The 22,616-nt window shown below is 39.7% G+C and overlaps 2 protein-coding genes across 9 annotated transcripts in view; one reads left to right on the top strand and one right to left on the bottom strand.

The window, feature by feature from the left end:
• The window catches only part of MSH3 (mutS homolog 3), a 229,016-nt gene extending 222,660 nt beyond the window's left edge, over nt 1-6,356 (bottom strand). For 2 of the 8 annotated variants that reach the window (XM_071208777.1, XM_071208782.1), the window contains exons 1-3: nt 5,913-5,986; nt 5,146-5,168; nt 4,183-4,303 (exon numbers count right to left, since the gene is read on the bottom strand). Coding sequence is in view for 2 of the 8 variants with exons in the window: in XM_058275431.1 (XP_058131414.1) it covers nt 4,183-4,303; nt 6,079-6,279 (322 nt within the window). In the remaining 6 variants the exon portion in view is untranslated. Of the gene's footprint in view, nt 1-4,182; nt 4,304-5,145; nt 5,169-5,912; nt 6,048-6,078 lie in introns of those variants that run through there. The other 6 variants (XM_058275433.2, XM_071208780.1, XM_058275431.1 and 3 more) reach the window with 5 other exon arrangements.
• Nucleotides 6,357-6,417: 61 nt separating this feature from the next.
• The window catches only part of DHFR (dihydrofolate reductase), a 29,348-nt gene continuing 13,149 nt past the window's right edge, over nt 6,418-22,616 (top strand). Inside the window, exons 1-5 of the mRNA XM_004455897.5 lie at nt 6,418-6,602; nt 6,925-6,974; nt 9,297-9,402; nt 16,581-16,707; nt 18,484-18,599. Coding sequence (XP_004455954.1) covers nt 6,517-6,602; nt 6,925-6,974; nt 9,297-9,402; nt 16,581-16,707; nt 18,484-18,599 — 485 coding nt within the window. The 5' untranslated portion in view covers nt 6,418-6,516. The remainder of the gene's footprint in view (nt 6,603-6,924; nt 6,975-9,296; nt 9,403-16,580; nt 16,708-18,483; nt 18,600-22,616) is intronic.

Below are 22,616 nucleotides of genomic sequence, written 5' to 3'. Positions count from 1 at the left end.
ATAGCTTTGTTTTAGTTTAGTTTGGTTTGGTTTTTATGCATAAATCTGATAACTGCGAATGAAATACTTGAATCTAGAAGGAAAATGGGGTATGCAATAACCAATTAAGAACTGAAAGTAAATCCTAAGCCAATAGTGAAGAAAACCAAGAACCAATCCAATTTACAACACAACATTCTCAAAAGACTCATGAATTTGGGGACCAGTAAGTAGCTCTGGAAATGGAATAAAATGGAATTCTAAAATAAAGAGGATCCTTTAAATGCAATTTGATCTCTAGATCCCTAACCCACTCCATGCTCAAGGATAATGGTCCCTCTTCCACCTCAGCAAAAGAACAGAGATTTCTTCTGTATTTACTGTGATTTCTCTCACTTTAAAAATTCATCTTTGAATCTCTTTTCAGATGTATTTTTTTTTTAAGATTTATTTTTTATTTATTTCTCTCCCTCCCCCACCCACTGTCTGCTTTCTGTGTCTGCTTGCATTCTTGTCAGCAGCACTAGGAATCTGTGCCTCTTTTTATTGAGTTATCTTGCTGCTTTAGCTCTCCGTGTGTGCGGTGCCACTCCTGGGCAGTGGCACTTTTTTCTCGTGGGGTGGCTCTCCTTACGGGGCGCACTTCTTGCACGTGGGGCTCCCCCACGCAGGGGACACCCCTGAGTGGCAGGGCACTCCATGTGCACATCAGCACTGCATGTGGGCCAGCTCACCACACAGGTCAGGAGGCCCTGGGTTTGAACCCTGGACCTCCCATGTGTAGGTGGATGCTCTATCAGTTGAGCCAAATCCACTTCCCTTTTCAGATGTATTTTTAGCTTATTATTATTCTTGTTTTCAAAATATATACTTGGAGGAAGTGGACTTGGCCCAACGGATAGGGCATCCGTCTACCACATGGGAGGTCCAGGGTTCAAACTCAGGGCCTCCTTGACCCGTGTGGAGCTGGCAGAGTGCCGTGCCATGCAGGGGTGTCCCCCGTATAGGGAGCTCCACGCGCAAAGAGTACGCCCCATAAGGAGAGCCGCCCAGTGCGAAAGAAAGTTCAGCCTGCCCAGGAGTGATGGCCACACACACGGAGAGCTGACGCGGCAAGATGACGCAACAAAAACAGACACAGATTCCTGGTGCCTCTGACAACAATACAACAATAGAAGCGGACACAGAAGAACACACAGCAAATGGACACAGAGAACAGACAACTGGGGCAGGGGGGGTGGGAGGGAAGGAGAGAGAAATAAAATAAAAATAAAATCTTAAAAAAATATATATATATACACACACACATATATATATACTTGAATCAATTTTCAAATATATATGTTTCCTTTGAGTTTAAGAGCTCCCTTCCCTGTTGATCAGGGTGAAAAATGGGCTTGTAAATAGAAAAGTTAAAAATTAAGGTGGATCCATACCAAGGAATATTATTTGGCAATAAAAAGGAATGAAGTACTGATAACAAACTACAACATGGATGAACCCTGAAAACAGTATGTTAAGTGAAAGAAACCATTTCCATAGAAACCACATATTGTATTATTCCACTCATTATGAAATGTCCAGAATAGGGAAATCTACAGAGACAGAGATAGAAAATTGATTAGTGATTACCCGCTGGGGGAAAATTAAGTCGGGAGTGACCGCTAATGTGTACAAGGCTTCTTTTGGGTGTGACAAAATATTCTAAAATTGGGTGAGGTGATGATTAGACAACTCTGCCAACAAGCTAAAAACTATGATACTATATATTTTAAATGGGTGAGTTATGAATAAATCCAAAAAAAACTGATGTGGAAGAGTTCCCCAGCTTTTGTCCAGTAGACGTGCCTCTCACTTCTCCCTGAATACCACTTCTAGCAAACAGCAAAGGTCATATTTCAAAAAAGTCCAAACCTGTCATTATATTTCCACTTTCAATATTAGCTCTCCTGTGCAGCCTTGGTTAAGTTAACTACTTTAATCCTCAGTTCTCCTCACTCCTCAGCTATCTTTTGTAAAAAGGACAATGGTTGTTGGGAAGAAAAATGAGTTATGTAAAATCTTTAAAACAATGGCTGACAAAGAGTGGGACCTGTTTAAGTGTTTGTAGAATTTACCAATAAACTAAATAGATCAGTCTGTCAATGTGGTAGTTTGAGACTGTATGTACCCCAGAAAAATCATGTTCTTAAATCTGGTCCATTTCTGTGGACCAGGATGTGAACCTTGTGTGGAGGGGACCTTTTGATTAGGTTGCTTCAGTTAAGGACCTTTGATTAGGTTACTTCAATTAAGGCATAGTCCAGGATGGGTCTTAATCCTCTTAGTGTTGTCCATGAACGGGATGAATATGGAAAGAGGGAGAGACAGGGAGAAAGTCATAGGAGCTGAGAGAAAGCAGCTGAAGCCAGAAGATGAAAGCAACAAAACCAGAAGGGAAGGGAGAGACCAGGAGATGCTGCCATGTGACAGAGGAGTCCATGATCCCTGGAGGTGGGTCTTCAGGTAGAAAACATTGCCTGATGATGCCTTGATTTGGACATTTTCACAGCCTCAGAACTGTAAGCTTGTAAATTAACAAACTCCCATGTATACTACATTCCAACAACCTAGCAAACTAAAAGTCCAGGAGTAACAAAGCAAAGAAACATAGATGACCTAAAAAATGTAACATTAACACATGCCAAATTCTGTCCTCATGTTTTGCCACCTTTCAGGCCTCCTTCAAGAGGAGGAAAAGGATATTATCAGATTTATCTTCTCCCTTAGTTACACATTCCCATTTCTGTAGTGATTTCATAATAAGGCTTTCGGGCTGACCCTGAGTCCAAATTTTGCCTTTTGAGGAAGAACAGATATTTCACTTGCTTGATTCACTGAACGGAAACTTTTTTTTTCTTTGTCTCTTTATCTTCACCATATTTTTTCCCCTCATCCTTTATCACAAATTCTGAGGCAAAAAAAAAAAACCAACAAAACAACAGAGAAAAATCTGCCCATCAACCATGCTCAAACATATCTGCACCTAACTCTACCTCTAGAAATTCAAGAGCTCAAGAATGTTGTTTTCATGCAATATCTTTCAGCATGCAAAAGGGCAGCCCCATTCTAAAAAAGGACAGGTAGATTTCTATGGGTCCTGACACTGAAAATTCTCAAAACTGTTGTGTTAATTGCAAAGTAGTATATGTAGTGTAATACTATTTTATAATGTATAATAATTATTGTCATTGGTAAATTAATTTGAGGGTCTATGTGTGTGCATGTGTGTATAAATTGAAAATAATATGGAAGAAGATATAGTACCCCCAAACAATTAGTAGTAAACATTACTGAGGGGAGGGATTATTTGATCTTTGACTATCTTCTACATTTCTAAACTGTTTGAAATTTTTATAAAACAAGAATGTTTTACTTTTATAATCAGGGAAAAAAACATATCTAGACAGAATAAAGTTGGGAGAACTACAGCCAAACTGCAAACCTCCAGTTCTATCCTTATCTATCCACTTCCACATACTACCGTCATTTGTAAGGAGACCACATCACTCAGGACAATGGGTACCTGTCCTCATAAAAAATAAATGAAATAAATAAAAGACTGGGCCACAATAGAGAAAGAAAGTCTCTTCTGTCCTCTATGGAATGATGGAAGAATATCTGAGCCATAACTGTTGTTGGAGATTGAATCATGTCCCTCACAAAAGGAATGTTTAAGTCCTAACCTTTGTCCTGTAAACAGGATTGTTGAATATGTTATTAGTTAAGGTTACTCATGGTGTAGAAATGAACCCATTTGTCAACTGAACCTCTGAAGATGTTACTTAACGTGAAACGAAAACTGAATGAGGAAGGTCTTAATCCATTATGACTGAAGTCCTTATGAGTAGAGGAAATTCAGGCTCAGAGTCAGCAGAAACTAGGAATAGAAGCCACAGAAAGTGAGAGATTGCCATTTAATAGAGGCAGAGATGTATCTACAAGCCAAGGAACTCCAAGGACTGCCAGCAAGCTAGCACCAGACCATTACAGACTCTGGGACAAAGCATGGCCTGCTGAAACCTTGATTTTGGGCTTCTAGCCTCCAAAACTGAGTCAATTAATCTCTGCTATTTAAGACATTCATTTTGAGGTGTCAGTTAGAGCAGCCCTGGCAAACTAACATAACTAGTGAGAATAAAGACTCATTGTCCCAGAACTCACCAAGGTTCCCAGGTGTTACCAAATCACTTCCTCCGTCCTTTTCTTGGACTTTCTTTGCTTTCTTTTTAGCAGGTTCATCATTCTTCAGAGGTCTTTTTTTACTTCTGTCAATATCTGCAGCCTATACCAGGAAGGTTAGAAAATATATTATCTCTATTCACAAGGCACGATGTTTATGAATTTAAAGCTTACTTCTGAGTTAGAGCAAGGATCTTGCCATCCACACTTCAGAGAATCATCTGCTTTTAGCTCTGCAAAGGCCTATGGGTGAACTGTTCCTACCATTATCAAAGACAAGATGGAGACTGGCTGGTCATGAGTCCTAGTACCTCAAGTCCTACTAGAATTAATTGGAAACAAGGCTGCTACATTTCTTCCTGTAACTTAAATAACACAACTTACATATTTTAAATCAAATACTTTAAGAAAAAACTGTTATCTATTTAGAAGAGGCAAATCAGAGGGGACAAATAGGTAATAAAAGAATAGTATTTTGGGGAAGTGGCTGTGGCCCAAGCAATTGAGCTCCTGTCTACAACATGGGAGGTCCAGGGTTCAGTTCCATGTACCTTCTGGAGAAGATGAGCAAGACAGCAAGCTGGTGCAGTGAGCTGACTCAACAAGAGACACAAAGAGGAAACACAATGAGAGACAACAAAGCAAGGAGCAGAGGTGGCTTAAGCAACTGAGTGCCTCTCTCCCACGTGAGAGGTACCAGGTTGGGTTCCTGCTACCTCCTAAAGAGAAGACAAGCAGACAGGGAATGGACACAGAGAGGAGACAGCAAGCACAAACAAGGGGGGTAGGGGAGAAATAAATAGTATTTTTGAAATGCTCATTGTAATTTAACTGTTTCATGTTTAAATGTTCACCTCTAACAATGCCACCTCCAAAGATGTTCCCCTCTAAAGATGCCACAAGATTATGAGCTATTCTTTGGCCACAAACCTGTAAAACACTTACTTCAGGCCTTCTCCAGATACCCTCTACACGGTGGGTGCAAAATGGAATCTTGGTGAATTCATGAAAATATAGGTCACCCCCAAAAACAGAAACAGTTGAGAAGCAGTCACTTTAGGGGAAAAAATTAAGTGATGGAAACAAGATTGTAAAGCACCCACCCTGTCATTACCATTAACGTTTGCTAAGTGTCTAACAGCCAGTCTGCAATCCCTTTCTACATCCTCAGTTTGTGAAATACTGTATCATTAACCACTCCACCACGCAATGAGGGTTCACCCTTCTGCTCTGCGGTAGTGTCCCTAGTTAAAAAGAAAAAAATTTACTAATTTTACTCCGCTGACGGGTGACATACTACAATGGCGTTAAGAAACTTTATCCACCCAAATTGTACATCAAACTTGGCAATCTGAACCGCAAGTGGAGTAGTCACCGGGGAACTGCACATTATTGCTTGTAACTGTGCTCACTTTAAATAATGAGCAATGATACTGTGGCTTTAAAAATTACCTAATGGCAGTTCTCTTCTAGTTACCTAACCAAACACATGTAAGTACTCAAGGATAAAGTCAACCCTCAACCCAGGAAAAAAAAAAAAAAAAAAGAACGGGAAGATTAAAAGACGTATCCCTTGCCCACAGGGCCCCTAACCGCATCAAATGGTAGTCAGGAGCCCTTGAGTTCCTGCCTCAGCTCTACCATTAAGAACATCTGTGACCGACCTAGGCGGCAATTCACTTCAACTACAAACGATAAACTTTGAACTGCACCTAGGAGGTCAGGCCCGGCTTCCAGTTTCCAGCCTCTCCGCCCCGGCGGCCCACCCCGTCCCCCCGCCCCCTTTCTTTCCCAGCATCTCGCAGATTCTCGCGCATCTCCCCCTCCCCCAGGCCCCGCCCCCACCCGTTGACCCCGCCCCTCTGCTACTGCACCCACCCCGTGCCGCGGCCACTGAGGCGGGAAAGAGGACGCTGGGGGCGCTGCAGAGTCGGGGTGCCCCTTCTCGCCTGCACCCGTAGGGGAGGAGGTGGACTTCAAGCTTCCCGTAGACTGGAAGAATCTGCTCAAAACCGCTTGGCTTGCAGGAGCTGGGGTAGCAGCACCGGCGCCACCAGACGCAGGCTTACGGCGCTGCATCGCAGGGCGGCAACGGTGGCCGGGAGTAGGGCCGGCTCGGGAGCGCGAGCCCGCCACCACTGTTTCCGGGCGTCTGCGGGCGCGAGCACGTCGCGGCCCTGCCGTGCGTTGGGGCGGCGGGCGGAGCCTCGTCTGCACAAATGGGGCCGAAGGGGCGGGTGACCACAGTTTTCGCGCCTAGCTTGGCCGGGGGTTCTGGTGAGACCAGCTAGCTCGGAGGAATTTGCTGCTGCTATCATGGTTCGTCCCCTAAACTGCATTGTCGCCGTGTCCCAGAACATGGGCATCGGCAAGAACGGAGACATGCCCTGGCCCCCGCTCAGGTACCTGCCGGGGGAGTCGAGGTTGGCATGGGCTGCCCTAGATCAGGGTACCTGGGCGGGGACGCGCCGGGCCGGCTCGCCACTCGAGGATGGGGTCGGACTTCGGACCTGAGCTTACCACAGGGGGTGGGCCAGTGCTTATTTCCGCATCAGGAGACCCGAGCTGTAGGTTTCAGTTCCATCCTTGCTGCCCCCAGACGTCTTTTTCTGGACCAGAGCTAAGTCCCAACCCTGGAAACCCCCAGCGCATGGTTGCACGGCGAGTTACGAGCTGGGCCCGCAGGATAATATTCTGAGTAACGCTGTGTTCTCTAACTTACAGGAATGAATACAAGTATTTCCAAAAAATGACTACGGTCTCTTCAGTAGAAGGTAATGTTGGATATTTTAACTTGAGGTTCCCGAAAGTCTTGTTTGAAAACAAATTTGCGTTTTCATGCAGTTCACCAGGTTCCTCAAACATTTGATTTTTTTTCTTTGAAAAAAATTCCCTTTAAATTATAGCTTGCGCATAAAATTCAGGTATTGGACAAAATTGTAAGACGTAGAGGCTTTGGTGGAAATTAGAGTCTGGAAAGGAGACCAGAGGAGGCCTTAGGAATATCCACTGGTAGAAATAAGGCCTGAAGAGGGCAGTGAAGAGGAGAAAATGAAAATTTTAAAAACGGTTATGTGATCCTAGAGTTGGAAATGGAATTAAAAGTGATGCTGGAAGGCGTCAAGGATGAACTCACAGATTTTGAGGTTTAAGTGTCTGAGTGACATGGGGAATAAAGAAGTGGAGAGAAGGCACTTGTGATGGTGATGCTTTTTGAGGTGCGTGTAGGACATCCAGGATAATTTTTCACCACAAGAAACTACATAAATTGAGCCATTGGTGAGAAGAGATAACCAAGGAAAAGAATATGGGAGTGGGAAGATACCTGATTTAAAACCTAAGAGGCATGTTTCTTTTTGGCCATTGGATGAAGAATACTGAGTAAACAGGGTCACTAAGTCCGAAAGCAGCACATGCTATATAACTTTAACAGGACAGATAGAAGGCCGTTGGGTGTGGCACTTAGGCCATTGGTAGAGGCAGGATGACAAGAGCCAGAAGCTAAAGAATTGACACCAACCACTCTCAAGAATCCCAAGTGTGGTCTGATAATAGGAAGAGGATCCAGTGCCTGTCCCATTTGATTCGTTTTCAGTAAACAGTTTCTTGGATGAATGAAATGATACCAAGTATATCTTGGGCTTTTTTTTTTTTTTAATGTCTCCTATGCCCTTCCCTTGATATCTTCACCTTAGTTGTTAGGCCAAATCTGTACCATTTCCATCATCAGAATAATTTATCACAGGTTAGTTCTATTTTTAATTGTTGATATCTCCTTATTGAATCCCTAAAACATCATCATGAACACTCATTGAAAGTGAGTACATGCAGTACACATATGTATTAGTCAGCCAAAGGGGTGCTGATGCAAAAATACCAAAAATTGGTTGGTTTTTATAAAGGGTATTTATGTGGCATAGGAGCTTACAGATAACCAGGCCAAACGCCTAAGTTACTTCCCTCACCAAAGCCTGTCTGGAGCAAGATAGCTGCCAAAGTCTGCGAGGGTTCAGGCTTCCTTGTTTCCTACGTTCCTGGGGCTTGCATTTCTCTGGGTTCAAGGTTCGTTCCTTCCTGGTGCTGGCTTCTCTTTCCTCTGCTTGCTCACTTCCTGGGGCTCCAGCTTAAATCTTCAGCATCAAACTCTAACATCAAAACTCCATCAGAAAACCCCCTTTGCCATGCCTTTTATCTGTGAATCCCCACCCACCAAGGGGTTGGGACTCAATGCCCTACTCTCCCTCGGTCATGCCCAGGTACAGGTTAGATTACAAACATAATCCAATATTTTTGGAATTCATCAATAATATCAAACTGCTACAACATATAATATGTAATGTTAAAGTTCTTATTTAAATTATTTTTAAAAAACTAATGATAATTATTTAAGAAAACAGACACATGCACTGCTTTCAGTGGTCTGTCAGAACATATAGGTATCAGAAATCTTTTCCTTTGATCCATATATCTGACTCAAGATTTTTACTCCTAACCAATTAAACCAGAAATGGAAGCTATATGTATAACGCTTCTATAGAAATACTTGAAAGAAAAGGATGAATCATAGTTAGAAGTGTTTTAAGTTGAGTGAAATATTAAGCAGCCATTTTATGTACATGATTACATCTACAAAGTATACAAATATGAGTAATACTATTATATCAAACACTTATAATAGTACTTATTAGATGCTGAACATTGCTCTATGTATTTAATAACCTACAAATAGAAAACTAGTTATCCCTGTTTACTAGATAAGGAAAGTTAAGTGCAGGGGATGAACGTGACTTGCCTAAAGTCAAAGGCTAGTAGATGACAGAATGTATTCAACCTGAGCGGTTTGGCCCAGAATCTTTGCAATTGACTAGAACCATATATATATATATGCTGTAAATTGGACAAAGCCAAAAGGAAAAGTAGGTACTATGTTTAGGTAATGAGTGATAAATATAAATTTTAGAAAAGCTTTTTTAAATTTTAATTTTTTAAAGCAGATCCACTAGATGTCATTATAACAATCACCTGTGTGTTTATGTATATCAATATATATGAAGCATATATATATTTCCAAAACACTCTTATCCTTTGTGATATAGGTAAACAGAATTTGGTGATTATGGGTAGAAAGACCTGGTTCTCCATTCCTGAGAAAAATCGACCTTTAAAGGACAGAATTAATATAGTTCTCAGTAGAGAACTCAGGTAAGTACCATAAATATTTTAAATTGATCACACGAAAATCATGTCTCATTTCTTAAAGTCAGTGTATGGTAAAATGAAAGAAAGAGTGTGAAAGTAACTATTGATGAAGCTGCATAACATCATAAAGATGATTATGAAAAAATGAAAAAACAGTCTCTAGTACTTAAGTGATTAATTGATTTCATTACCTTGAAATGTTACATTACACATTAAAATCTCACTTTGGTAACAGATTTGTAAGTTTTTTTGAACCTTTATTCAATAGGCCCAAATAGTACAATGTAATCAATACCTCTTTTTAATTCCACATAAAATCAAAATGTATGTTTTATGACTTGCAAAAATTAAAAGGTTATCCTTTCTCTGGGACCAGCCCTAAATGCTAACTGGTCAAAATGGTGTGCTTTACTATTCCCATTTAACCACAGTACCCAAATAATGCTTTATATTTATGTTCTTTACCCTGTGTCTCAAGGTAAAAATTTCAGAGTGTTGAAATGATCCTAGGGACCCTGGAAGGAAGAGAGTGGCTCCGTTTGGCTCTGCTAAGAATTTTCCTGCCCTCCATTCTAGCATTCTAGTGAATGGTTCCTAGCACCAGGAAATGCCTTGGGGAGTGAGGTGGGGGTGCAGAGAGGGCCTTAATAGCTTGAAAACTGCCTAAGCAGTCAATTGCAGTGGTTTGAAGGTCCTTGAAAACCTTAGTCGCTGCTTCCATGTTATTTACTCCACATGTGGTATACCCTGATTTCTGTTCTATTTTGTTTCTTTCCTCTTTTTTTTTTTAAATATTAGTCCTAACCCACTAAAATTACTTCCTGATTTGGAGGAGAGCAGATGGGGTGCCTGACCTAATACCTTAAAGAAAAGTTTGGAATTGGCATGTTAACCACCCATCTTTGCACTTATAAATGTAATACAAAGGAAAAAAGTAATGCAGAATTCTAGGGCACTATTTGCTTAAGAACAGAAGCCAGAATATTCTTTTCCCATGTGTATCAGTCAGGTCCAACCAGAGAAGCAGAAGCAGTAGAAGATACTAGTAAGCCAAAGAGGTGCTAAAGCAAAGTACTAGAAATCCATTGGCTTTTATAAGGGTATTTATTTGGAGTAAAAGCTTATAGCTACAAGGCCCTAAAGAGTCCAATTCAAGGCCCCATAAGATGTATTTCCTCACCCAAAGTCTTGCCACGTGTTGAAGCAAGAAGGCGGGCATTGTCTGTGAGGGTTCAGCCTTCCTCTTTTAACTCTCTGTGGGTCCACCTTCTTCCAATATCAGCTTTAGGCTGCCGTAGGGCTCATTTCTCTCTGGGCTTAGCTGCTCTGGTGTCTTCACAAAGTTAGCTGTAAACTATCAGGATAATGGTTCATCTCTCTTCCTGGCATCTCTGCTGTGTCCATGGAGTGTCAGTCTTCCTCCGTGTTCTTCTGTGTATCTACTTCTGTGTTCTTGATTGAGGATATCAATAGCAAGGGCTATTTTTGGAATTCATAAACAATATCAAACTGCTACAGGCTCACATCATTTTTCTGTTGTTTTTATTTTTTGTTTTTTTCCCCTAAATCCCTTCTAGAATGGTATAGGTAAACATCTGGAAGAAAGTGTACCAGAATATTTACATTGATTGCCTTTGGATGATGGGGAGTATGTTAATGTGCATCTTGCCATCTGCCTCAATCTTCACACTTTTATTTTTCCAGATTGCTAAGAGGTTCTGATTATCTCTTTATTTGGTAGAATCCAAATTTACAGACTATATTGCCATTCCTAGAGACTCTTTAATAACATTCTTGAGTACTACTCAAGTTTATTTATGACAATCTTGGGATAAAACGAACAAAGAAATCTCAGTGGGAGAGATGTTCAGTTGAGCCAGCAATTATCCTCAAATGATGTCTAATTTCTTCTTTATGACCCCCTGTGGTGTATGAATTGGGTTTAGTTGCTTCTTATGTATTTATATATAACATCTATTGGTGTATTTCCCTTTTTGTCTTAAGGCAAAAAAAACTTAGTCTTCATTGTCAAGCATGCCAGGGAAATAGGAATATCAATTAGTAAAAAAAATTTAGTTTGTTTTTTACCTTACCTTTGGCTTCCCTTCTTGCTGGTCATTTCTACACATATACTAACATCTACTGTGTGCCAAGCACTCACTGGTCCTGCATAAAAAGGAAGAGGTTTACACATGTAAATCAGTATTTCTTATGCAAGTCTTTTAGAGATACTCAGTTTTTTTACCACTCTCACAAATCTAAGAAGAAACTGAACCCTCAAGAAGTAACCCCAAAATTTGCAGACAGACACTAATTATTTTGAGGAACTATTTCCTTAGATATAGAACAAAAATGTTCTTCCAAATCCTTTTAGACATTCAAGTTGCAGCTTTAAAAAAATTTTATGCAGCTACATTTAGAAAAGTTTGGCATTTCCTTAAAATGTTAAACATAGTTGTCATATGACCCAGCAGTTCTACTCCAAGGCATATACCAGAGAGAAATGAAAACATGACCACAAAAAACTTGTACACAAATGTTTATAACAGCCTTATTCATAATAGCCAGAAGGTGGAAATAACCAAAATGTCTGTCAGCTGATGAAAGAAGAAACAAAATATGATATATCCTGTATATTCCACAGTATAGTGGAATTCTATTCAACCGTACGAAGGATTGCAGTATTGATAAATGCAACAACATAGATGAACCTTGAAAACACACTGAGTGAAAGAAGCCAGTCACAACAGGCCACTCGATTCCATTTATATCAAGTGTCCAGAATAGGCAAATCCATGGAGACAGAAAGATTATTGGTTGCCACAGGCTGGGCAGAGGGAGAGAGAAGTGGGGAAAGACTGCTGGTGAGTATAAGGTTTCTTTTTGGGGTGATGAAAATGTTCCAAAATCAGATAGTGGTGATGGTTGGAAAATTGACTAAATATACTAAAAAGCACTGCATTGCACACTTTAAAATGATGTGATTTATATGAAATATATGATTTATATATCGGTAAAGCTGTTAAAAGTCATTGGAAAGAACAAAAATGGATTTACTGCAATGCTGCAGCTTTGGCAGTGTCTTTAGAAAATCCGAAATTACCTTTTTGATGTAAGATATTGTAAACTGTCTTAATCTGCGTGATATCTAATTTCTAAAAATATTTTCTCCACACTCTCCTCTTCCTAAATCTGTGGTTCTCTCACCACTGCTCACACATTTGGCATAGCAAAGACTGACTTGGCTTCTAATACCTTCCTCCTACATTTAACATTGTGACTTCTGCAGATTTCCTTGTTGAGCCTCAATTTCCTTACCTGCTAAATGAGATTAATAATGACTGCTACTTTGGGTGATTTTTAGGATTAATTGAAATTTTATATGCAAAGTGTTGGGCATACAGAAGATAACCTACAGATATCAGTTCCTACTCCTCTAAACCCTGCTACTGTAGCAAAAATACCCTTGCCTTATAGCTTATAGAAAATATTTAAGAGATAAATATTTCCTCTCATTTTCACCGTAACATATAACTTTGCTCTTCCTTCTTGTCAATCCTGAGCCTAAAAAACTCCCCTCCTTTCTAAATCAACCCTCCTTTTTTCTTGAGTCCATTTTTTTGTCCTTAAAACCTTGTCCAACCCTTTGGTATTTTAAAATTCACAGATTTTCTTCTCCCCTCAACTTTCTCAGAGCTTTTTTTATGTTAAATAACTTTAATAACCCTCATTAATATCTATAGTCCATCATTTCTTTTGCATGTTTTTTCCCTCCTCCTCTGAGACATAGCTAAGGAATCATATGCTTCAAGGATCACCTAATTTGCTACCCTGCCCCAGCTGATGCACCACCTCTGTGCCTCTGACATCATCTGTACATCCCAATTGTGGGTCCTTTCCATATTTCTCAGCTGCCATTACAATATTTTTGAATGCAGAAAATGTATTTTTCCCCCATCTCTGTTAACCAGCAACCAGCCTATCTCCTAGCAAAGCAGCGGTTCAGAAATTTTCATGAATGATCCATGGGTGGTTTAAAAAAGAGGATTATCTCGCATAATGCCACTTTGTAATTGGCCCTTTTCCCCCTATTTGATATATTTTTTAAATGCATTTCTGTAAATATCAGTTTTAGTAGCTACATTGTATCCCATTATGAGGATGAACCCTACCTCAACTAGTTTTTTTTTTTAATTAGAGAAATTGTCAGTTTACAGAAAAATAAAAAATACAGCAGTCTATCAGCCATAGTTCAGCATTTACAACAGGGTTCACTGTGTTGAACTAGTTTGTTTTGTTTTTTTTTTTTAATATTAACACCTCTTTCCAATTCTTTTTTTTTTTTTAAGACTTACTTATTTTCCCCCCTTCCTCTCCTGCCCTGCTGTTTTTGCTGTCTATGTGGCCTTCTCTTCTCATTTTCTCTCCTCTAGGTTTCACCAGGATTCGATTCTGGGGACCTCTGATATGGAGAGGGGTTCCCTGTCAATTGCACCACCTCAGTTCCTGGTTTCCGCTGTGCTTCACCTTGACTGTCCCCTAGTCTCTCTTTTGATGTGTCATTATCTTGTGCGTTACTCACTTGTGCAGGCACTGGCCACTTGGGCTCACTATGCGGGCACCCGCTCACCACACAGGCATGCTTCCTCTTCTTTTTCACCAGGAGTCCCCAGGGATTGATCCCAGGTCCTCCCATATTGTAGGTGGAAGCTCTATCATATGAGCCACATCCGCTTCCCAAATTTATTAGTTCTAATCTGATCCCTTCAAGATCTTAGATATCTGAATCAAGTTCAGTCTTCCTTTGAGAGTCTGTCCATTTCTGCCCCCCTTTGCAACTTTTTGCTTGCTGTCTGCTTTCTCTGTCAATTCACTGTGCATTCTTCTGTGTTTGTATTTTAATTTTATTTATTTCCTTCACCCCCCCCCTTGCAGCTTGCTTGTTGTCTGCTCTCTGTGTCCATTTGATGTGCGCTCTTCTGTGTTTTTGCTTTATCTCCCTTTTTTTTGCATCACCTTGCTGAGTCGGCTCTCCGTGGCGCTTGTGGGCCAGGCAACACTCTGCAGCACGTGCAGGCAAGCCTGCTTTCACAAAGAGCCCACAGGACGCGAACCCAGGGCCTCCCATATGGTAGACAGGAGCCCAACTGATTGAGCCATAACCACTTCCCTGAACTAGTTTTTTGTTTGTTTGTTTTTTAAGATTTATTTATTTCTCTCCCCTTCTCCCCCCACCCCGGTTGTCTGTTCTCTGTGTGTATTTGCTGCATCATCTTAGTCCGCTTCTGTTGTTGTCAGCGGCACAGGAATCTGTGTTTCTTTTTGTTGCGTCATCTTGTTGTGTCAGCTCTCCATGTGTGTGGCACTTTCTTTCGCGCTGGGCAGCTCTCCTTACGGGGCACACTCCTTGCGTGTGGGGCTCCCCCTGTGCAGGGACACCCCTGCGTAGCATAGCACTCCTTGCGCGCATCAGCACTGCACATGGGCCAGCTCCACACGGGTCAAGGAGGCCCGGGGTTTGAACCGCGGGCCTCCCATGTGGTCGACGGATGCCCTAACCACTGGGCCAAGTCCGCCGCCCTGAACTAGTTTTTAATTGTTGAAAATCACATTTTTTAAAACTGAGTATGAAAATTCTTAAATTGGACATATCTCTGAATTCTGGTTTTTACATGACAACCTAGGAGAATTTAGATGAGACTGCTTGAAACTAAAGGATCCTGGTCCAGAGGGCTTTGCCTAACCCAGGCCCCACCATCCAAAGATCTAAGTGGACTAGAATCCGACAGACCTGTAACTCATGGCCACCAGCTGAAATATCTTTTGTACATGTAACAAGCTACAGCCCAGTCTCCAAAGTTAAATTGCTGGAGTTCAAATCCCAGCTCACCATTTCTCATCTGTGTGACCACTGACTACTTAACCCCTCATCCTTACCTTACTTAGTACCTTGCGCTGTTTTCCTATCATTTTTCCATAGTCTTCATAAAATTATTGTCCCCTTTCTCTGAAGTCCACCCCAACCATTTATTCATCCTTCTAAATCATATTACTCTTCATTACCCACCAATTTCTAGGAAGCCCTTCCAGTTTTTCTCATGATGTCAGTTCCTAAATCACCACTTTTCATTCTTCCCATCCCCATCAGGCCAAACTTCAGTACATATTTTCAACATCCTCATTACTAAAACCAGACTTGACTCTGTTTCAGTCATCCTAGACATAAAGAAAGGGAGGGAGGAGGCAGCCAAGAGAAGGAATAATCCCATTAGGTCCTGACTAATCAAGATTTTGTTTTAGCTACTACTGGTTCAAAGCCACATGTGTAATTTTTTTTAAAGCATCAGGCCAAGAACTTGACATCAAATTATGATTTCTATACTGTCTCTAATTACTGTGAAAGCATAGTTTCTCATGTTTTCTCCTCTAAAAAGGGGATTACACTAGATTGGACTAGCCAATGACTAACAATTGGATTATCATTCCAAACCTTTCCAACAATCATTCAAGCATCACTTTTTCCAACATTTTATCATAAAAATTGTGGAATGTACACAGAAAGAATTTTACAGTTAATGTTCCCACCATCTAGATTGTGTCGTAACATTTTATATTTTTATCAATCACTGTCTTATTCTTTTTATGCATCTCAACATAAATTGCTAGTATTAGTGTACTTCCCCCTAAACACTTTCAGCATACATCATTAACTAGAGGTCCATATTTCTTTTCTTTTGAGGTAAAGATTACATACAGTGAAATGCACAAGTCTTAAGTGTGCATTTCCTAAGTTTTGACAGGTATACAACCTATATAACCCAAACCCATCAAGATAGGGAACATTACCCTCATTCCCAGAAAGTTCCCTCATGCCCTTTCCTAGCCCTCTACCCCCCAGCCCTTCAGAGAAAACTACTGTACTGATTTTTTTTCACTACATATATCTCAAAATCACACTTTTGGGGGGGGGGGTTTGATTATGAACAATAGATAAACATGTTTGGATAATATTTTATATTGGCTATAACTAATATTAGTGTTATGTGCTTTTTACTGAAAGGATGCATATTTATGATCATTTTAGTTTTATAACCACTGCTTCCTATTCAAATTATTTGATAAATGTTATGGGTTTACAAAAATAAATATTAGGGTATGTGTGTTGTTTATTTTAACCTTAGGGAACCCCCCCAAGGAGCTCATTTTCTTGCGAAAAGTCTGGACGATGCCTTAAAACTTATTGAGCAACCAGAATTAGCAGATAAAGTAGACATGATTTGGATAGTGGGAGGCAGTTCTGTTTATAAGGTAAGTAATCTGTAAATATAAAGAAATGCTTTACTCTGCTTTCTTTCATCTTCCTGCCATTAAAAGTTAGAAAACCATAACCCATAGTCTGAACCTTAAAAATATTAGACTTTAATCAAAAGAAACTTTTTTATATCATAAGTGCAATTGGTATATAAAAGAGAAAATACTCCTTTTTCTTGATACCAAATGACTTCTAGCTTTATTGAGGATTATGAATAAAATTCCTTGGCCCTTTTAAAACACTAATGAAAGATTAACATTCATGGGGAGAAAAAAATAGCAGCCTCTACCCTTCTAGAGGTTGTGGGGTAACAAACATATGTTGAAATTATTTTAGAAAGAACAACACTGTGCTCCTAGGTGGGATTATAAGAACTGTCATTTCTTAGGTTCCTTTTTCTACAACCTTTTATTTTCCCCATTTGTAATGGAGAAAGAGATATTTTTTATCTTTTCAAAGGACTATGAATTTCTAAGAAAACAAGTTATTTTATTCAGTACTTAGCACATTATGAATGATTCTGTCACATAGTCACTTGAAAATATATCCTCTAAACAATTTTTTTTACATAATTTGATATATCTTTGTATTTATATAAATAATAGGGAATTGTCCCAAACTTCAGATAATAGTTTTGCCTACTTTGCATCGCAAAAGTTTGTAGATCAATTCAGATTTATCCTTCCAGGGGCCAGATGAGCCCACCAGCATGTTTTGTAAATAAAGTTTCTTTGGAATACAGCCAAACCCATTCAGTTAGCATTATCTCTGCCTACTTTTTCCTACAAGGCAGAGTAAAAAACTGTATGGCCAGCAAAGTCTAATATACCATCTGGCCCTTACAGAAAAAATTTGCTTCTCTTATCATCAGCTTTGATATATAACTTCAAATGCTCCTGTGATTAATCCTATTCATTCCTATTCAGTTTTCTAATGTTTGTTATAGTAAGAATTGGTAGAATATTTATTTGGTTTAGACAAGAGAGTAAATGACTTAATATAAACTGTAGGATTAAAAAGCAAAATTTGCTCTAGACCCTTATTTGGAATTTTAGGGATTGCAAACACCAGAGATTATTCTTTTTATCCTATAAGCTATTTGAAGATCAAGGGCTATCACTTTTTTTGGCATTGCAATTAGGATTCATAACTTTTTATTAGAATTGTTAAGATAATGGTTTTGGGGCAGTTTTTTCTGTAGTAACTACTGTACTACATACAGTAGTCAGAACATTCATTAAAGCATAAGGCCAAGTATAGTCATTAGCAACAAGAGGCAGAATAAATTACCCTACTTAGCATTGTAACTATTTCCTGAGAAGTGAAAGCATTACTAGATTATATGTAAATAAATGTACTAACTGTCCAGAGGGATTTCAGGAGTCAAGGCTTCATGAATTATACTATCCATATTAATGTGTAAATTTTTCTGGGAAGAGTAATAGATTATTTTGGGAGCTGAGTTGCTAAAACAACAGCCAAAGAAATACTAAACAATGTTTATATTAAAAGGGTGTTCTTATAATCAAATTACATTATATATAATATATTTAAGTTCACTCTCATAATTATTGGTAGGGATTATTATTATTCTTAACTAAGGTAACCCCTCCAGGGTGCCAAATTAAAGAATAGAATATTTAAATAGTATGTTTTAGGGGTAGCAAATTATGTCTTTTATACCTAGTACAGACTTAACAATATAATTCAAGCAAACATTTTTTTGACACAAATTAAATAAGGAAATTAAAGACTTTTGTCTTATTTCAAAGGAAGCCATGAATCAGCCAGGCCATATTAGACTGTTTGTGACGAGGATCATGCAAGAATTTGAATGTGACACATTTTTTCCAGAAATTGATCTAGAGAAATATAAACTTCTCCCAGAGTAAGTAAAATACTGTTAATTAATCTGAAGCATTTCTTTGGATATACTGCTTAATAATTATAAAAAAAAAAGATTATGTGTTTTCAAGAGTAGCAATGTGTCTTATAGACAAATTATATAGAAATTTTTAGAAATCTGCTTAAATAAAATTAGAAATGATCAGGTTTTAATTATTTAACAGAAATCAGTAAGAGTAGTAATTAATTCATTCAATGATATTTGTTTTTAGCATCAGGCACTGTTTTAGGCACAGGGAAACGTGTTACCAACACAGATGATGTCCTTGCTCCCCCGGAGCTTTCATTCTAGTAGAGGGGAAGGGTGGCAGGTGATAGGTAAATATTAAAAGAGAAGCTTCTTAGATTTCCGAGAAGATGGCAGACTAGAAACACACAGGGCTCTCTCCTCCCAGAAAAATAGCTAGAGGACGGGCAGAAATGTCCTGGAAAAAATCTTGTAGGGTCTTGGACACCACCCAGAAGAGAGAAGAGCAAAGGAAAAGAATTGCAACAGTAAAACTGTGAGTTAATAGCAGCAGCTGCAACTACTGTCATCCTCTTCCACCCTAATAGACACTCTTGAATTCTCAGGCCTCAGGGCCAGCAGCTACAAACAAAAGGGGCCACAGGGATCCACCTCCCCCCGGAAAGAAGAGAGATGGGAGCAGCTTGAGGTAGACTCAGCTTTTGACCCACAAATTTGCTATGCTGTGTCCCACAAGCCCTTCCAGGCCAAGTGGGCCTGTACCATTGTTTACCTTGGGAGCCAGCAAGGGACTGAAGAGACTCAACCTTCTCAATCTCCCTCTCTACTAATCGGGACTGGTTGTTGAGGACGCAGAGGGGAGTGGAATTATTCCCTACCTGGGAGATTGGAGAAGGCTGCCAGCAGAAGTTGGAGAACTCTGAGAATTTGCGTGGAGACTCTTAGCGTCCAGGCACTATCCTCTATCTTGTTGATCTGGTCCTTGTTGCCGCAAACATTCCATTCAGACTTTGAGAGGGCTGCCAAAGAGCACCATCTGCTGGCAAACCTAGTAAGTGAAGGGAGGAAATTAAAAGTAAATAAGAGGCGATGGACTTGGCCCAGTGGTTAGGGCGTCCGTCTACTACATGGGAGGTCCACGGTTCAAACCCAGGGCCTCCTTGACCCATGTGGAGCTGGCCCATATGCAGTGCTGATACGCGCAACGAGTGCTGTGCCACGCAGGGGTGGCCCCCGCGTAGGGGAGCCCCACACCCCACGCACAAGGAGTGCACCCTGTAAGAAGAGCCGCACAACACGAAAGAAAGTGCAGCCTGCCCAAGAATGGCACTACCCACACAGAGGGCTGACACAACAAGATGACGCAGCAAAAAGAAACACAGATTCCCGTGCCACTGACAACAGAAGTAGACAAAGAAGACACAACAAATAGACACAGAGAACAGACAACCAGGGTCGGGGGGGTGGGGAAGGGGAGAGAAATAAATAAATAAAATCTTTAAAAAAAAAAAAAAGTAAATAAGAGTGGCTTTTTCCAGCCAATACAACCTCCTTTACTTTCACTTAGAAATTGGTATACAACCCATTACTGGGTCCAGGGCCCAAATTTGAGCAAATTACAGGGACAATCCAAAAGACCTAGATCAGGTTAAACTAAGAATCAAAGAATAGCAGTAATACACAGCCTCCTAAAACTAAATCCCTACAAGAGAAAGAAAAATGGAGCATCCGAGTAAACTCACTGTCTTAATCAGATACCTAAGTGTCAGCAAAAAATTACAAGCCATCCTAAAAAAATAGAAGAAATGGCCCAAGAAAAGAAATACATCAAACCCCCGGAAGTGACACAATTTGAGACAACTAATCACAGAGATGCACACAGATTTCCAAAATCAAATTAATGACTTGAAAGACAATATGGCTAAAGAGATGAAGGACATCAAGAAATCACTGAGCGAGCACAAAGAAGATTTGAAAACTGAAATAGTAATGTAACAGAGCTCATGGGAATGAAAGACACTATAGATGAGATAAAAATACATTAGAGGCGTACACCTGCAGACCCAAAATGATAGAATAAATGATACCAAAGATATAATAGTTGAAATTGAAGAGAAAAAAGAGCAGAGAGAAAAGAATGGAAAAAATTGACCAGGAGCTCAAGGAGTTGTATGATAAGATGAAATGCAACAACATAAATGTCATAGAAATTCCAGAAGGAGAAGAGAAGGGAAAAGGGGTAGAAAAAGTATTTGAGGAAATAATAGCTGAAAATTTCCTAACTCTCTTGAAAGAAATGAACTTACATGTCCACAAAGCATAGCATACCACAATCCGAATAAATACAAATAACCTACTCTAAGACACATACTACTCAGAATGTCAAACGTCAAAAATAAAGAGAAGCAAATGATCCACATACAAGGGATGCCCAGTAAGACTTAGTGTAGATTTCTTATCAGAAACCAGAGGTGAAAAGACAGTGGTATGATACAATTAAGCTACTGAAAGAGAAAAACTGCCAGCTGAGATTCTTTATCCAGCAAAATTGTCCTTCAAAAATGAAGATGAGTTTAAAATATTCACAAATGAACAGAAACTAAGAGAGTTTGTAAAAAAGAATCCACCTTGCAGGAAATGTTAAAGGGAGGCTTACAACCTGAAAGAAGACGGTAGAGAGAGGCTTGTGGGCGATTATAGAAGACAAGAATAGCAGAAAGTATAACCAAAAGAGTAAAAAGACAGACAAAAGTAAGATATGACATATGAAAACAAAAGAATAAAATGGTGAAAGTAAATAATGCATTTACAGTAATATCATTGAATGTAAATGGATTAAACTCTGCAGTCAAAAAAATATAGGCTGACAGAATAGATAAACATGAGTCATCCATATGCTGCCTACTAGACTCAAATTATTTATTTTTTAAAGATTTATTATTTTTTTTTCTCTCCCTTCCCCCCCCCCCCCCCCCATTGTCCAGTCTCTGTGTCCTTTCACTGGCTCTCTGTGTCCATTCACTGCATGTTCTTCTGTGTTGGCTTGCATTCTTGTAGGCTGCACTGGGAATCTGTGTCTCTTTTGTTCCATCATGTTGCTGCATCAGCTCTCCGTGTATACGGTGCCAGGCCTGGGCAGGCTATACTTTTTTCATGCAAGGTGCACTCCTTGCACGTGGGGCTCCCCTACACAGGGTACACCCCTGTGTGGCACGGCCCTTCTTGCGTGCATCAGCACTGCACATGGACCAGCTGACCACATGGGTCAGGAGGCCCTGGGTTTGAACCCTGAGCCTCCCATATGGTAGGCGGATACTCTATCAGTTGAGCCAAATCTACTTCTCTACAATAGACTCATTTTATACCCAGCAATACAAACTGGCTGAAAGTGAAAGGCTGGAAAAAGATGCTCCACATAAACGTAACCAAAAATGAGAAGGGTAATTATACTAATATCAGACAAAACAGACTTTAAATGCAAAAAAGTTATGAGAGATACAGAAGGCCTTTATGTATAATAAAAAGAATAATCCACAAGTAAGAAATAAGTCTTAAATATCTATGCACCTAACCAAGGTGCCTCAAAATACATGAGGCAAACTGGCAAAATTGAAGGGAGAAATAGACATCTCTACAATAGTAGTGGGAGACTTCAACACCCCACCCATATCATCAGATAGAACAACTAGATGGAAGATTAAGAAGGAAACAAAACTTGAACAATATGATACATGAGCTAGACCTAACAGACATACAAAATGTTGCACCCAAACTCAGCAGGTTATAAATTCTTCTCAAGAGCTCTTGGATCTTTCTTCAGTATAGACCACATGTTAGGTCACAATGCAGGTCTCAAAAAATATTAAAAAATTGAAATTATACAAGGCACCTTCTCAGATCATAATGGAATGAAACTGGAAATTAATAGTAGGCAGGAAAGAGGTAAATTTGCAAATAAATGTGTGGAGGCTGAACAACATACTCCTAAATAATCAGTGGGTCAAAGAAAAAATTACAAGTGAAATTAGTAAA

Source organism: Dasypus novemcinctus, chromosome 2, assembly GCF_030445035.2.
Source record: "Dasypus novemcinctus isolate mDasNov1 chromosome 2, mDasNov1.1.hap2, whole genome shotgun sequence".
NCBI lineage: Eukaryota > Metazoa > Chordata > Mammalia > Cingulata > Dasypodidae > Dasypus > Dasypus novemcinctus.
Note: the sequence above shows the minus strand (reverse complement) of the source record. Positions and strands in the feature narration are given on the sequence as shown.